Raw genomic sequence first — 14,167 nt, 5'->3', positions numbered from 1 at the left:
GATCTTCTCCCTCGCAGCACAGAACGTCCCACTGGCGAGGATCTTCTCCCTCGCAGCACAGAACGTCCCACTGGCGAGGATCTTCTCCCTCGCAGCACAGAACGTCCCACTGGCGAGGATCTTCTCGCTCGCAGCACAGAACGTCCCACTGGCGAGGATCTTCTCCCTCGCAGCACAGAACGTCCCACTGGCGAGGATCTTCTCGCTCGTAGCACAGAACGTCCCACTGGCGAGGATCTCGCAGCACAGAACGTCCCACTGGCGAGGATCATCTCCCTCGTAGCACAGAACGTCCCACTGGCAAGGATCTTCCCGCTCGCAGCACAGAACGTCCCACTGGCGAGGATCTTCTCCCTCGTAGCACAGAACGTCCCACTGGCGAGGATCTTCTCCCTCGTAGCACAGAACGTCCCACTGGCGAGGATCTTCTCCCTCGCAGCACAGAACGTCCCACTGGCGAGGATCTTCTCGCTCGTAGCACAGAACGTCCCACTGGCGAGGATCTTCTCGCTCGTAGCACAGAACGTCCCACTGGCGAGGATCTTCTCCCTCGCAGCACAGAACGTCCCACTGGCAAGGATCTTCTCGCTCGTAGCACAGAACGTCCCACTGGCGAGGATCTTCTCGCTCGCAGCACAGAACGTCCCACTGGCGAGGATCTTCTCCCTCGCAGCACAGAACGTCCCACTGGCGAGGATCTTCTCGCTCGTAGCACAGAACGTCCCACTGGCGAGGATCTTCTCGCTCGTAGCACAGAACGTTCCACTGGCGAGGATCTTCTCGCTCGCAGCACAGAACGTCCCACTGGCGAGGATCTTCTCCCTCGCAGCACAGAACGTCCCACTGGCGAGGATCTTCTCGCTCGTAGCACAGAACGTCCCACTGGCGAGGATCTTCTCGCTCGTAGCACAGAACGTCCCACTGGCGAGAATCTTCTCCCTCGCAGCACAGAACGTCCCACTGGCGAGGATCTTCTCACTCGTAGCACAGAACGTCCCACTGGCGAGGATGTTCTCGCTCGTAGCACAGGACGTCCCACTGGCGAGGATCTTCTCCCTCGTAGCACAGAACGTCCCACTGGCGAGGATCTTCTCGCTCGCAGCACAGAACGTCCCACTGGCGAGGATCTTCTCGCTCGTAGCACAGAACGTCCCACTGGCGAGGATCTTCTCGCTCGTAGCACAGAACGTCCCACTGGCGAGGATCTCGCAGCACAGAACGTCCCACTGGCGAGGATCTTCTCCCTCGTAGCAAAGAACGTCCCACTGGCAAGGATCTTCTTGCTCGTAGCACAGAACGTCCCACTGGCAAGGATCTTCTCGCACGTAGCACAGAACGTCCCACTCGCGAGGATCTTCTCGCTCGCAGCACAGAACGTCCCACTGGCGAGGATCTTCTCGCTCGTAGCACAGAACGTCCTACTGGCAAGGATCTTCTCGCTCATAGCACAGAACGTCCCACTGGCGAGGATCTTCTCCCTCGCAGCACAGAACGTCCCACTGGCGAGGATCTTCTCGCTCGTAGCACAGAACGTCCCACTGGCGAGGATCTTCTCGCTCGCAGCACAGAACGTCCCACTGGCGAGGATCTTCTCCCTCACAGCACAGAACGTCCCACTGGTGAGGATCTTCTCGCTCGTAGCACAGAACGTCCCACTGGCGAGGATCTTCTCGCTCGTAGCACAGAACGTCCCACTGGCGAGGATCTTCTCCCTCGCAGCACAGAACGTCCCACTGGCGAGGATCTTCTCACTCGTAGCACAGAACGTCCCACTGGCGAGGATCTTCTCCCTCGCAGCACAAAACGTCCCACTGGCGAGGATCTTCTCGCTCGTAGCACAGGACGTCCCACTGGCGAGGATCTTCTCCCTCGTAGCACAGAACGTCCCACTGGCGAGGATCTTCTCGCTCGCAGCACAGAACGTCCCACTGGCGAGGATCTTCTCGCTCGTAGCACAGACCGTCCCACTGGCGAGGATCTTCTCCCTCGCAGCACAGAACGTCCCACTGGCGAGGATCTACCCGCTCGTAGCACAGAAGGTCCCACTGGCGAGGATCTTCTCCCTCGTAGCACAGAACGTCCCACTGGCGAGGATCTTCTCGCTCGTACTCAGTGCTCTTTCAGTACGGCGCTGCTCCAGTATGCTGCGGCACTCCTCCAGTACGGTGTGGCGCTCCTCCAGTACGGCGTGGCACTCCTCCAGTGCGCCGCTACTCCAGTATGCCACGGCACTCCTCCATAAGGCGTGGCGCTCCTCCAGTATGGTGTGGCGCTCCTCCAGTGCGGCGCTACTCCAGTATGGCGCGGCGCTCCTCCAGTATGGCGCGGCGCTCCTTCAGTATGGCGCGGCGCTCCTTCAGTATGGCGCGGCGCTCCTTCAGTATGGCGCGGCGCTCCTTCAGTATGGCGCGGCGCTCCTTCAGTATGGCGCGGCGCTCCTTCAGTACGGCGCGGCGCTCCTTCCTGTATTCAATGTGATCCTTTCCAGGCGCCGGGGGGCAAATCGGTGCAAATATTCCAGCGACTAAATGAGATTTGTGTATTTCTGTTCTTTGCTTCTCTTTAGATCACATTATACAGAACGTGGTGTAATATGCAGGAGCTGAGATACAGGGCGGCCCCAGTCCTCCGGTCATCCCTGCTCCAGCACAGATGGCTCAGTCTTCGACTGCACCACCTTTGCTGAAGCTGGGGTATCCTTAAAAAGTGGCCTGTTCGTGGCCCTAGATTGAGGATTGGAGTCCACACCCCGCTGCTTTAAAAGGAAACAAAACAAATAGAAAAAAGTGTGAAAATGGAATGAAAATATGTCTTTCCTTTGCAGGCCACGGGGAGTGTGACTGTGGGGAGTGTACGTGCCACGCTGGGTACATCGGAGACAATTGTAACTGTACCACGGAAAACAGCAACTGCCTCTCCGACGAGGGCGAGATCTGCAGCGGAAAAGGAAGCTGTGTGTGTGGCCGGTGCCACTGCATCGAGCCAGGAGCCTTCGGTGAGACCTGCAACAAGTGTCCCACGTGCCCAGATGCCTGCAGAACCAAAAGGTAAATGCCCTACCACGCCTCGCTGATATATACACCCTGCCGGCCCCGCTGATATATACACCCTGCCACGCCTCGCTGATATATACACCCTGCTGGGCCCCCCGCTGATATAAATGCCCTGCCACGCACCGCTGATATATACACCCTGCTGGGCCCCCCGCTGATATAAATGCTCTGCCACGCCTCGCTGATATATACACCCTGCTGGGCCCCCCGCTGATATAAATGCCCTGCCACGCTTCGCTGATATATACACCCTGCTGGGCCCCCCGCTGATATAAATGCTCTGCCACGCCTCACTGATATATACACCCTGCCGGCCCCGCTGATATATACGCCCTGCCACGCACCGCTGATATATACACCCTGCCACCCCCCGCTGATATAAATGCCCTGCCACGCACCGCTGATATATACACCCTGCCGGCCCCGCTGATATATACACCCTGCCACGCCCCGCTGATATAAACGCCCTGCCACGCACCGCTGATATATACACCCTGCCGGCCCCGCTGATATATACGCCCTGCCACGCCCCGCTGATATATACACCCTGCCGGCCCCGCTGATATATACACCCTGCCACCCCCCGCTGATATAAATGCCCTGCCACGCACCGCTGATATATACACCCTGCCGGCCCCGCTGATATATACACCCTGCCACGCCCCGCTGATATAAACGCCCTGCCACGCCCCGCTGATATATACACCCTGCCGGCCCCGCTGATATATACACCCTGCCACGCCCCGCTGATATATACGCCCTGCCACGCACCGCTGATATATACACCCTGCCGGCCCCGCTGATATATACGCCCTGCCACGCACCGCTGATATATACACCCTGCCGGCCCCGCTGATATAAATGCCCTGCCACGCCTCACTGATATATACACCCTGCCGGCCCCGCTGATATAAATGCCCTGCCACGCCCCGCTGATATATACACCCTGCCGGCCCCCCTGATATAAATGCCCTGCCACGCCCCGCTGATATATACACCCTGCCGGCCCCGCTGATATATACACCCTGCCGGCCCCCCTGATATAAATGCCCTGCCACGCCCCGCTGATAAAAATGCCCTGCCACGCCCCCTGATATAAACGCCCTGCCACACCCCCCTGCTATATACGCCCTGCCGATTTGTAAACTCACTGCCACGCCCTGCTTATATAAATGCCCTGCCACACCCCACTGATATATATGCCCTGCTTGGCACACCCTGCAGATATAAACGCCTTGCCTGAACGCGGTGTGACACTGTTCTGTGCGTTGCCTGTACGCCGTGTGACACTGTTCTGAGGGTTGCATGTACGCGGTGTGACGCTTTTCTGTATGTTACATGTACACGGTGTGACGCTGTTCTGTGTGTTGCATGTACGCCATGTGACTCCGTTCTGTAAGTTGCATGTTCTGTGTGTTGCATGTACGCGGTGTGACACTGTTCTGCGCGTTGCCTGTACGCCGTGTGACGCTGTTCTGCACGTTGCCTGTACACCGTGTGACGTTGTTCTGCGCGTTGCCTGTACGCTGTGTGACGCTGTTCAGTACGTTGCATGTACACGGTGTGACGCTGTTCTGCACGTTGCCTGTACGCCATGTGACGCTGTTCTGCGCGTTGCCTGTACGCCGTGTGACGCTGTTCTGCATGTTGCCTGTACGCCGTGTGACGCTGTTCTGCGTGTTGCATGTACACGGTGTGACGCTGTTCTGCGCATTGCCTGTACTTCGTGTGACGCTGTTCTGTGTGTTGCCTGTACTATGTGTGACGCTGTTCTGCGGGTTGCATGTACACCGTGTGACGCTGTTCTGTACGTTGCATGTGCTCTGTGTGACGCTGTTCTGTGTGTTACATGTGCTCTGTGTGACGCTGTTCTGTGCGTTGCATGTGCTCTGTGTGACGCTGTTCTGCGCGTTGCATGTGCTCTGTGTGACGCTGTTCTGCGCGTTGCATGTGCCCTGTGACGCTGTTCTGCGCGTTGCATGTGCTCTGTGCGACGTTGTTCTGCACGTTGCATGTGCTCTGTGACGCTGTTCTGCGCGTTGCTTGTGCTCTGTGTGACGCTGTTCTGCACGTTGCATGTGCTCTGTGTGACACTGTTCTGCGCGTTGCATGTGCTCTGTGTGACGCTGTTCTGCGCGTTGCATGTGCTCTGTGTGACGCTGTTTTGCGCGTTGCATGTGCTCTGTGTGACGCTGTTCTGCGCATTGCATGTGCTCTGTGTGACGCTGTTCTGCGCGTTGCATGTGCTCTGTGTGACGCTGTTCTGTGTGACATGTGCTCTGTGTGACGCTGTTTTGCGCTCTGTGTGACGCTGTTCTGCGCGTTGCATGTGCTCTGTGTGACGCTGTTCTGCGCGTTGCCTGTACGCTGTGTGATGCTGTTCTGCGCGTTGCCTGTACGCTGTGTGACGCTGTTCTGCGCATTGCATGTGCTCTGTGTGACGCTGTTCTGCGCGTTGCATGTGCTCTGTGTGACGCTGTTCTGCGCGTTGCATGTGCTCTGTGTGACGCTGTTCTGCGCGTTGCATGTGCTCTGTGTGACGCTGTTCTGTGCGTTGCATGTGCTCTGTGTGACGCTGTTCTGTGCGTTGCATGTGCTCTGTGTGACGCTGTTCTGCGCGTTGCATGTGCTCTGTGTGACGCTGTTCTGCGCTTTGCAGGGACTGTATTGAATGCAGACTGTACCAGTCGGGCAGATTAGCCGATAACCAGACCTGCCAGAAGCTCTGTAAGGATGAGATCGTCACGGTGGACACGCTTGGTGAGTACTTTGTCCCCAGAACATCGCTCAGAGGATGGGCCAGAGATAGCCAGCTGACCACACTGTGCCCTGGATTGTGACCCGGCTCCTGATCACTGCAGGTGTTAATCCATGCCAGGTTTTAGTGGCTGGAAAAGTATGGACTGGCTGCAGAGATCTATAGAGCAGGAGTGGCTAACTCCCGTCCACAAGATATCCCTGCTTCAGCACAGGTGGTGCAGGCGGAAAGTGCTTATATGACATGTATCAATACCAGTGGCTGTGACACTTTCTCTGTTTATATTATAATTAGTTTAATATCCTAGCAGCCCCCTTAGCCTCACACACTGGCATACAGTTACCTGCAGCTTATCATGCACCTCTGTGGTTATGTCATAGGACAGGGGTTCGCAAACTTTTCCCCCTGCCTGCTCTCCTCCCCTGCTCGCGCCCCCCCCCCCCCCCCTGCCTGCTCGAGCCCTCCCCCCCTGCCTGCTCGAGCCCTCCCCCCCGCGCTATAGGACATTAAGGCTTCAGTATTTAGCTTTATATTAGATTCATCTTTGATCAATTACGCTGAAGCTGATCACTGATTAAGCGTTCAATACCCCTTCACATTTGTTAATTACTGTTGTAAAGTTCACACAGTGATATAGGTATACCTAGTAAATGTTATATTTCCCATTGTGGGGTGAGAAGTGAATTCTTTGCTGGGAGCGTCTCTCGCGTGCTCCTGGCGGCCTTTTCTCCGGTGTACGGAACAAGACGGAATATTTTCTATTTTAAGCGCCGCCGATCGGAAAGGAAAATATCATCTTAGGGTTGCAGTAAAATATTTGCGCTTCTCAGCTTTTCCGTGGTCCTTGTTTGTGCTTCCCACGTGGGAGTGGTGAAGCTTTTAGACGTTGTATTCGGAGGGTTAAGTCCGGGTTTAGACGTGTCTCTATTTAAAGAAAAGATTAGGAATATATCGCCCCCCCTCCCCACCCCCCCCGCCCCCGAGATGAGCTGTTACTCACTTCCAGAGATGAGTCCCTAAGCAGCTTTCTTCTGCATCAGGAAATACACGAGCTTTAATGATCAAAAACACCCGTCCCCGAGGGCCCCCAACAGGCCAGGTATCAGGGGTATCCCTGCTTCAGCACAGGTGGTGCTGTCAACAACTGAGCCTCTAATTGTGCCACCTGTGCTGAAGCAGGGATGTCCTTAATACTCGGCAATTAAAGCCAAACAAGAATCCTAATATTAAGTAACCAATCCCAAAATACAAGTGAAAATCCGGACAATGCCGCTGGGGAGAAACGCGTCCAAAATCCCCGGCAATCTGTCAAATCAACATGAAATGTCACAGAATGAAAGGAATGTTTCACTGGGCCGGATTTGGGACCGTGGGAGGGGGTTCTGCTGCAGGATTTGGGACCGTGGGAGGGGGTTCTGCTGCAGGATTTGGGACCGTGGGAGGGGGTTCTGCTGCAGGATTTGGGACCGTGGGAGGGGGTTCTGCTGCAGGATTTGGGACCGTGGGAGGGGGTTCTGCTGCCGGATTTGGGACCGTGGGAGGAGGTTCTGCTGCAGGATTTGGGACCGCGGGAGAAGGTTCTGCTGCAGGATTTGGGACCGTGGGAGGAGGTTCTGCTGCAGGATTTGGGACCGTGGGAGGAGGTTCTGCTGCAGGATTTGGGACCGTGGGAGGGGGTTCTTCTCCTTTGCCCTATTAATTCCCGTAAACTCCCGTTTTCCGATGAGTGCAGATAAACATTTCTATCTGCCTCTCTGGTGTTTATTTTCTGATGGGTGAAGATTTGGATTCTGGGCACATTCCTCCTCGGGTTTCTTTGGGGGGTTTTCTCTCCTTTTCACTCGTTTGAATCTCTTATTAATTCAGCCCATGTGTTGGGACAGGAAGCCGCCGGCGCATAAAGGAATTCCAGTCTCCCCCCCCCCCCCCGGGGGCGCCGCAGTCCTAATGAATATCTGAAGCCGACACTGGTCCATTTGTGAAATCACCCCCTCTCCCCCAACCCCCTACTGCCGGGGCGGCCAAATCCTGTCCTCAAGGCCCACCAGCAGGTCAGGTTTTCAGGATATCCCTGCTCAGTCGAAGACTGCACCATCTGTGCTGAAGCAGGGATATCCTGAAAACCTGACCTATTGGTGCCCTTGATAACTGGCGTTGGCCTCCCCGGCTCTGGTGATCCTTTTGAAAGCAGCCACATGATCCCAGACGCCCCGGGGCTGTCATTACAGGACTGGGTTGGGATGTTTTCCTATTGCTGAAGCTCCTATGGGTTTGTGTTCTAACTTCTGCCATCAAAACCCAGAATACATGTGCATGTCGGCACAATAATCCATGCAAAGACACCTATTGTGCAGCTATGGACATGCAGAGACGTGCGCTGCACCCAGAATACAGGGAGAGAACGGGACATGCCGAGACGTGAGCTGCACCCAGATACAGGGAGAGAATGGAACATGCCGAGACGTGAGCTGCACCCAGAATACAGGGAGAGAACGGGACATGCCGAGACGTGCGCTGCACCCAGAATACAGGGAGAGAACGGGACATGCAGAGACGTGAGCTGCACCCAGAATACAGGGAGAGAACGGGACATGCAGAGACGTGCGCTGCACCCAGAATACAGGGAGAGAACGGGACATGCCGAGACGAGAGGTGCACCCAGAATACAGGGAGAGAATGGGACATGCAGAGACGTGAGCTGCACCCAGAATACATGTGCATGTCAGCACAATAATCCATGCAAAGAGCTCTGCTCAACCACACACCTATTGTGCAGCTATGGACATGCAGAGACGTGCGCTGTACCCAGAATACAGGAAGAGAACGGGACATGCCGAGACGTGAGCTGCACCCAGATACAGGGAGAGAAAGGGACCTGCAGAGACGTGAGCTGCACCCAGAATACAGGGAGAGAACGGGACATGCCGAGACGTGAGCTGCACCCAGAATACAGGGAGAGAATGGGACATGCAGAGACGTGAGCTGCACCCAGAATACAGGGAGAGAACGGGACATGCCGAGACGTGAGCTGCACCCAGAATACAGGGAGAGAATGGGACATGCAGAGACGTGAGCTGCACCCAGAATACAGGGAGAGAATGGGACATGCAGAGACGTGCGCTGCACCCAGAATACAGGGAGAGAACGGGACATGCAGAGACGTGAGCTGCACCCAGAATACAGGGAGAGAATGGGACATGCCGAGACGTGAGCTGCACCCAGAATACAGGGAGAGAATGGGACATGCAGAGACGTGAGCTGCACCCAGAATACATGTGCATGTCAGCACAATAATCCATGCAAAGAGCTCTGCTGAACCACACACCTATTGTGCAGCTAGAGACATGCAGAGACGTGAGCTGCACCCAGAATACAGGGAGAGAATGGGACATGCCGAGACGTGAGCTGCACCCAGAATACAGGGAGAGAATGGGACCTGCCGAGACGTGAGCTGCACCCAGAATACAGGGAGAGAACGGGACCTGCAGTCACCAGGAGGAGAATACAACGGGTCTTTTTACACCGGTGGGGTGGGGGTGGGGGTGAGGGGTTCTGTATCAGTCTCTCTGCTCCAAAACTGGAACTAGAAAACTGTACCACATACATACCCAATACATACCCTATACATACCCAATACACACCCAATACATACCCAATACATACCCAATACACACCCAATACATACCCAATACATACCCAATACATACCCTATACACACCCTATACACACCCAATACACACCCAATACACACCCAATACATACCCTATACATACCCAATACACACCCAATACATACCCAATACATACCCAATACATACCCTATACATACCCAATACATACCCTATACATACCCAATACATACCCTATACATACCCAATACACACCCAATACATACCCAATACATACCCAATACATACCCTATACACACCCTATACACCCAATACACACCCAATACACACCCAATACATACCCAATGCATACCCAATGCATACCCTCGCATTCTGTGGGACCCAATACATACACAATACATACACAATACATACACAATACATACACAATACATACACAATACATACCCAATACATACCCAATACATACCCAATACATAACCTATACATACCCAATACATACCCTCGCATTCTGTGGCAAACCCAATACACACCCAATACACACCCAATGCATACCCTATACATACCCAATACATACCCTATACATACAGAATACATACCCTATACATACCCTATACACACCCTGTACATACCCTATACATACCCTCGCATTCTGTGGGGCCCTATATATACCCTCGCATTCTGTGGGACCCTATACATACCCTCACATTCTGTGGGACCCTATACATACCCTCGCATTCTGTGGGACCCTATACATACCCTCGCATTCTGTGGGACCCTGTACATACCCTCGCATTCTGTGGGACCCTATACATACCCTCGCATTCTGTGGGACCCTATACATACCCTCGCATTCTGTGGGACCCTATACATACCCTCGCATTCTGTGGGACCCTATACATACCCTCGCATTCTGTGGGACCCTTTACATACCCTCGCATTCTGTGGGACCCTATACATACCCTCGCATTCTGTGGGACCCTATACACAACCACCCCTGACCGTCTTTATATTCAGGTCTGCAGTGCGCCTATCTAAAGGGGATCCTTTTTGGTGTGCCACTCTTGGTGCACACTTTTTTTGTCTATCTAGCCTATCCCCAGGCTGCACGCCTCCACCAACTAGGGGTCTGAGCGAGGTCTCTAAATACTACACATCCACCCCTGACCGTCTTTATATTCAGGTCTGCAGTGCGCCTATCTAAAGGGGATCCTTTTTGGTGTGCCACTCTTGGTGCACACTTTTTTTGTCTTTTTTTGGACCCTATACACACCCTCGCATTCTGTGGGACCCTATACACACCCTCGCATTCTGTGGGACCCTATACATACCCTCGCATTCTGTGGGACCCTATACATACCCTCGCATTCTGTGGGACCCAATTCTTCAGAAATATGGTGCAATTATGTTTATTTTTTTTGAGACTTGAATTGAAATATCCGTGTCTGTAAGAGTGAGACATCGCTGTCACCCAGAGACTTTTACCCAGAGACATCGCTGTCACCCAGAGACATCGCTGTCACCCAGAGCCATCACTGTCACCCAGAGACATCGCTGTCACCCAGAGACATCGCTGTCACCCAGCGCCATCGCTGTCACTGAGACATCGCTGTCACCCAGAGCCATCGCTGTCACCCAGAGCCATCGCTGTCACCCAGAGCCATCGCTGTCACCCAGAGACGTCGCTGTCACCCAGAGACGTTGCTGTCACCCAGAGCCATCGCTGTCACCCAGAGCCATCGCTGTCACCCAGAGCCATCGCTTTCACCCAGAGTTATCGCTGTCACCCAGAGCCATCGCTGTCACCCAGAGCCATCGCTGTCACCCAGAGACTGTCACCCAGAGCCATCGCTGTCACCCAGAGCCATCGCTGTCACCCAGAGCCATCGCTGTCACCCAGACACTGTCACCCAGAGACTGTCACCCAGAGCCATCGCTGTCACCCAGAAACTGTCACCCAGAGACATCGCTGTCACCCAGAGCCATCACTGTCACCCAGAGCCATCGCTGTCACCCAGAGCCATCGCTGTCACCCAGAGACTGTCACCCAGAGCCATCGCTGTCACCCAGAGACTGTCACCCAGAGCCATCGCTGTCACCCAGAGACTGTCACCCAGAGCCATCGCTGTCACCAGGAGACTGTCACCCAGAGCCATCGCTGTCACCCAGAGCCATCGCTGTCACCCAGAGACTGTCACCCAGAGCCATCGCTGTCACCCAGAGACTGTCACCCAGAGCCATCGCTGTCACCCAGAGCCATCGCTGTCACCCAGAGACATCGCTGTCACCCAGAGACTGTCACCCAGAGACTGTCACCCAAAGCCATCTCTGTCACCCAGAGCCATCGCTGTCACCCAGAGCCATCGCTGTCACCCAGAGACTGTCACCCAGAGCCATCGCTGTCACCCAGAGCCATCGCTGTCACCCAGAGCCATCGCTGTCACCCAGAGACTGTCACCCAGAGCCATCGCTGTCACCCAGAGCCATTGCTGTCACCCAGCGACATCACTGTCACCCAGCGACATCGCTGTCACCCAGCGACATCGCTGTCACCCAGAGCCATCGCTGTCACCCAGAGCCATCGCTGTCACCCAGAGCCATCGCTGTCACCCAGAGACTGTCACCCAGAGCCATCGCTGTCACCCAGAGACGTCACTGTCACCCAGAGCCATCGCTGTCACCCAGAGGCATCGCTGTCACCCAGAGACGTCGCTGTCACCCAGAGACATCGCTGTCACCCAGAGACGTCGCTGTCACCCAGAGAACTCGCTGTCACCCAGACACGTCGCTGTCACCCAGAGACGTCGCTGTCACCCAGAGATAATAGAGACCGCCCGACCCAAGTGTCATGGGAGAGGGGATGTGGCCCGGTATTCAAGGGGTTACACCCCATTTGGCCACCCCCTGCTCTCACTTGGGAAGCCAGGGGTTAACTGGACTGCGGTCCAGTAATGTGTTTTTCCCCTGCTTCAGCAACCAAATGTATATGTCACTGTAAATGTGTATGGTTCTCATCCCAGTGTTTGCACCAACACATACACTGGGGTTGATGTGGGAGGGAAGTGGTTAATGTTAATTCAGTGGTTATAGCCCTTTGTTCCCTTTTCCCACCTTTTCAGGCTCCATTTTGCAGCCTCCCATAGATCGCCATTGCAGCTCCATGCATTCCAATGGCAGATCTGGCAGTTTTGGGCCAGTTTCCAGCAAAGACCAGCAGGTGGTGTCCGAGAGGAGGAGCGGCGGTTTCCCATTGTAAGTCAATGGGGCCATTGACTTCAATGGGGATTCCTCAACGCTGACCTCCAGGAACAGGTTGGCAGCCATCCAAACCGCAGACCGCAAGAGCGGATACAATGTCTTTGAAAAAGAGCTGTTATCACTGACTTCAAGTTCACCTGCAATTAGCGTGGGAATCTTAGGTTCTATTGCACCTAGAAATAAAATCATTTTTGCCCCTAGCTCCTAGGCCTCCCCACACACGACCACCACCGGGTCCGAGAATGAGGGACCCCCGTAAAGGGTCAAGCTCAGCAAGAGGGTCGCGCCATTGACTCTAATTGCGGAGCAGAGGTCCCATTGAATCTTATGGCAGCGCTCGCCCATGCATTTCCTATGGCGGCGCCGGCCATTGATTCCAATGGGAGAAAGCCGCGTGGCGTTAAAACGGCTAAGTCCAAAACTGTGAATTGTGTAAGTCCATATCTCCGGTTCTGCGAGGACCAGAGGGCTGGGATTTGGGTCGCATGTAGTCACTGCTCCGGCATGACCGCATGGCCATTTCCAGCCCTCTCCGAACAACCCCAAGGAGTATGGGCAACTGTAAAGAACTGTGATTTTCCCCATAGACTCCAATGGCAGCATTACTCCACTGAAAGGCTATGGCGGAGAAGCCCCATAGACTCCAATGGCGGAGTTGCCCCATTGAAAGTCTATGGCGGCGGAACCCATTGACTTCAACGGCGGAGTTGCTCCATTGAAAGCCTATGGCGGCGGAGCCCATTGATTTCAATGGGAAAAGAGTGAAAATCAGAGATTCATTTTAAAGCGGAAAATCCTGTGTTAAAGAAATAAAAGTTTAAAACTGTTTTTGTGTATCTCCGGTTCTGGGGGTCGCAGAGAGCTGAATCTTGGCCACCATGGAGAGTCCCCTCCGGCATGAGGGATTGGCAAGTGTCAGCCCACTGGGCCTAGCAGAACGGATTATTTTAATATATGAAGGTATTAAAGTATGAATTGTATTTTGGGTCTGGGATGAAAACTCAGAGCCCATATGGTATGTTAATGATCAGGATGGGAGACAAATGGTCGATCATAAACTCCTGATCAAAGACTCCCCCACCATGCTTGTGTATGCGAGCACACAGGAATGCAGGACATGAGTACTTGATATTAAGTGTTGTACTTCACACCTTAAACAAAGGGTATCCTGGCCAAGCTAGACTTTAAGACCCCAGGCTTGTGGGAGGGGGGCTGAGGAACTAAGCCCCCTGATTAGAATATTACCCACCCAGTGGGCGGGTGTGATGGTGCCCCTCAGGTGAGGTGGCGAGGAGAGATTGGGTGCAGGTAATTGTTCTCCAATAGCCTGCACTCAATAATAAGGTATAGGGCTGGAGATTGCATATAAACCAGTGTCCAGCCTATACTCAGTGTCTTCGTGTCTTGTCGTGATTGCTGCATGAATTGCTAATCGTGTAACCTGATTACTTCATCATTCCAACCCTAAGT

General features: G+C 54.3%; 1 protein-coding gene across 1 annotated transcript in view; it reads left to right on the top strand.

Moving 5' to 3' along the window:
* ITGB5 (integrin subunit beta 5) overlaps nt 1–14,167 on the top strand; it is a 152,774-nt gene that overhangs the window by 130,750 nt on the left and 7,857 nt on the right. Inside the window, exons 11-12 of the mRNA XM_075609898.1 lie at nt 2,825–3,047; nt 5,713–5,813. Of these exons, the coding sequence (XP_075466013.1) occupies nt 2,825–3,047; nt 5,713–5,813 (324 nt within the window). The remainder of the gene's footprint in view (nt 1–2,824; nt 3,048–5,712; nt 5,814–14,167) is intronic.

The sequence above is a fragment of the Ascaphus truei genome, chromosome 7 (assembly GCF_040206685.1).
Source record: "Ascaphus truei isolate aAscTru1 chromosome 7, aAscTru1.hap1, whole genome shotgun sequence".
NCBI classification, from domain to species: Eukaryota; Metazoa; Chordata; class Amphibia; order Anura; family Ascaphidae; genus Ascaphus; species Ascaphus truei.
The sequence above is the reverse complement of the archived record's forward strand: the minus strand, read 5'-3'. Positions and strand labels throughout refer to the sequence as shown.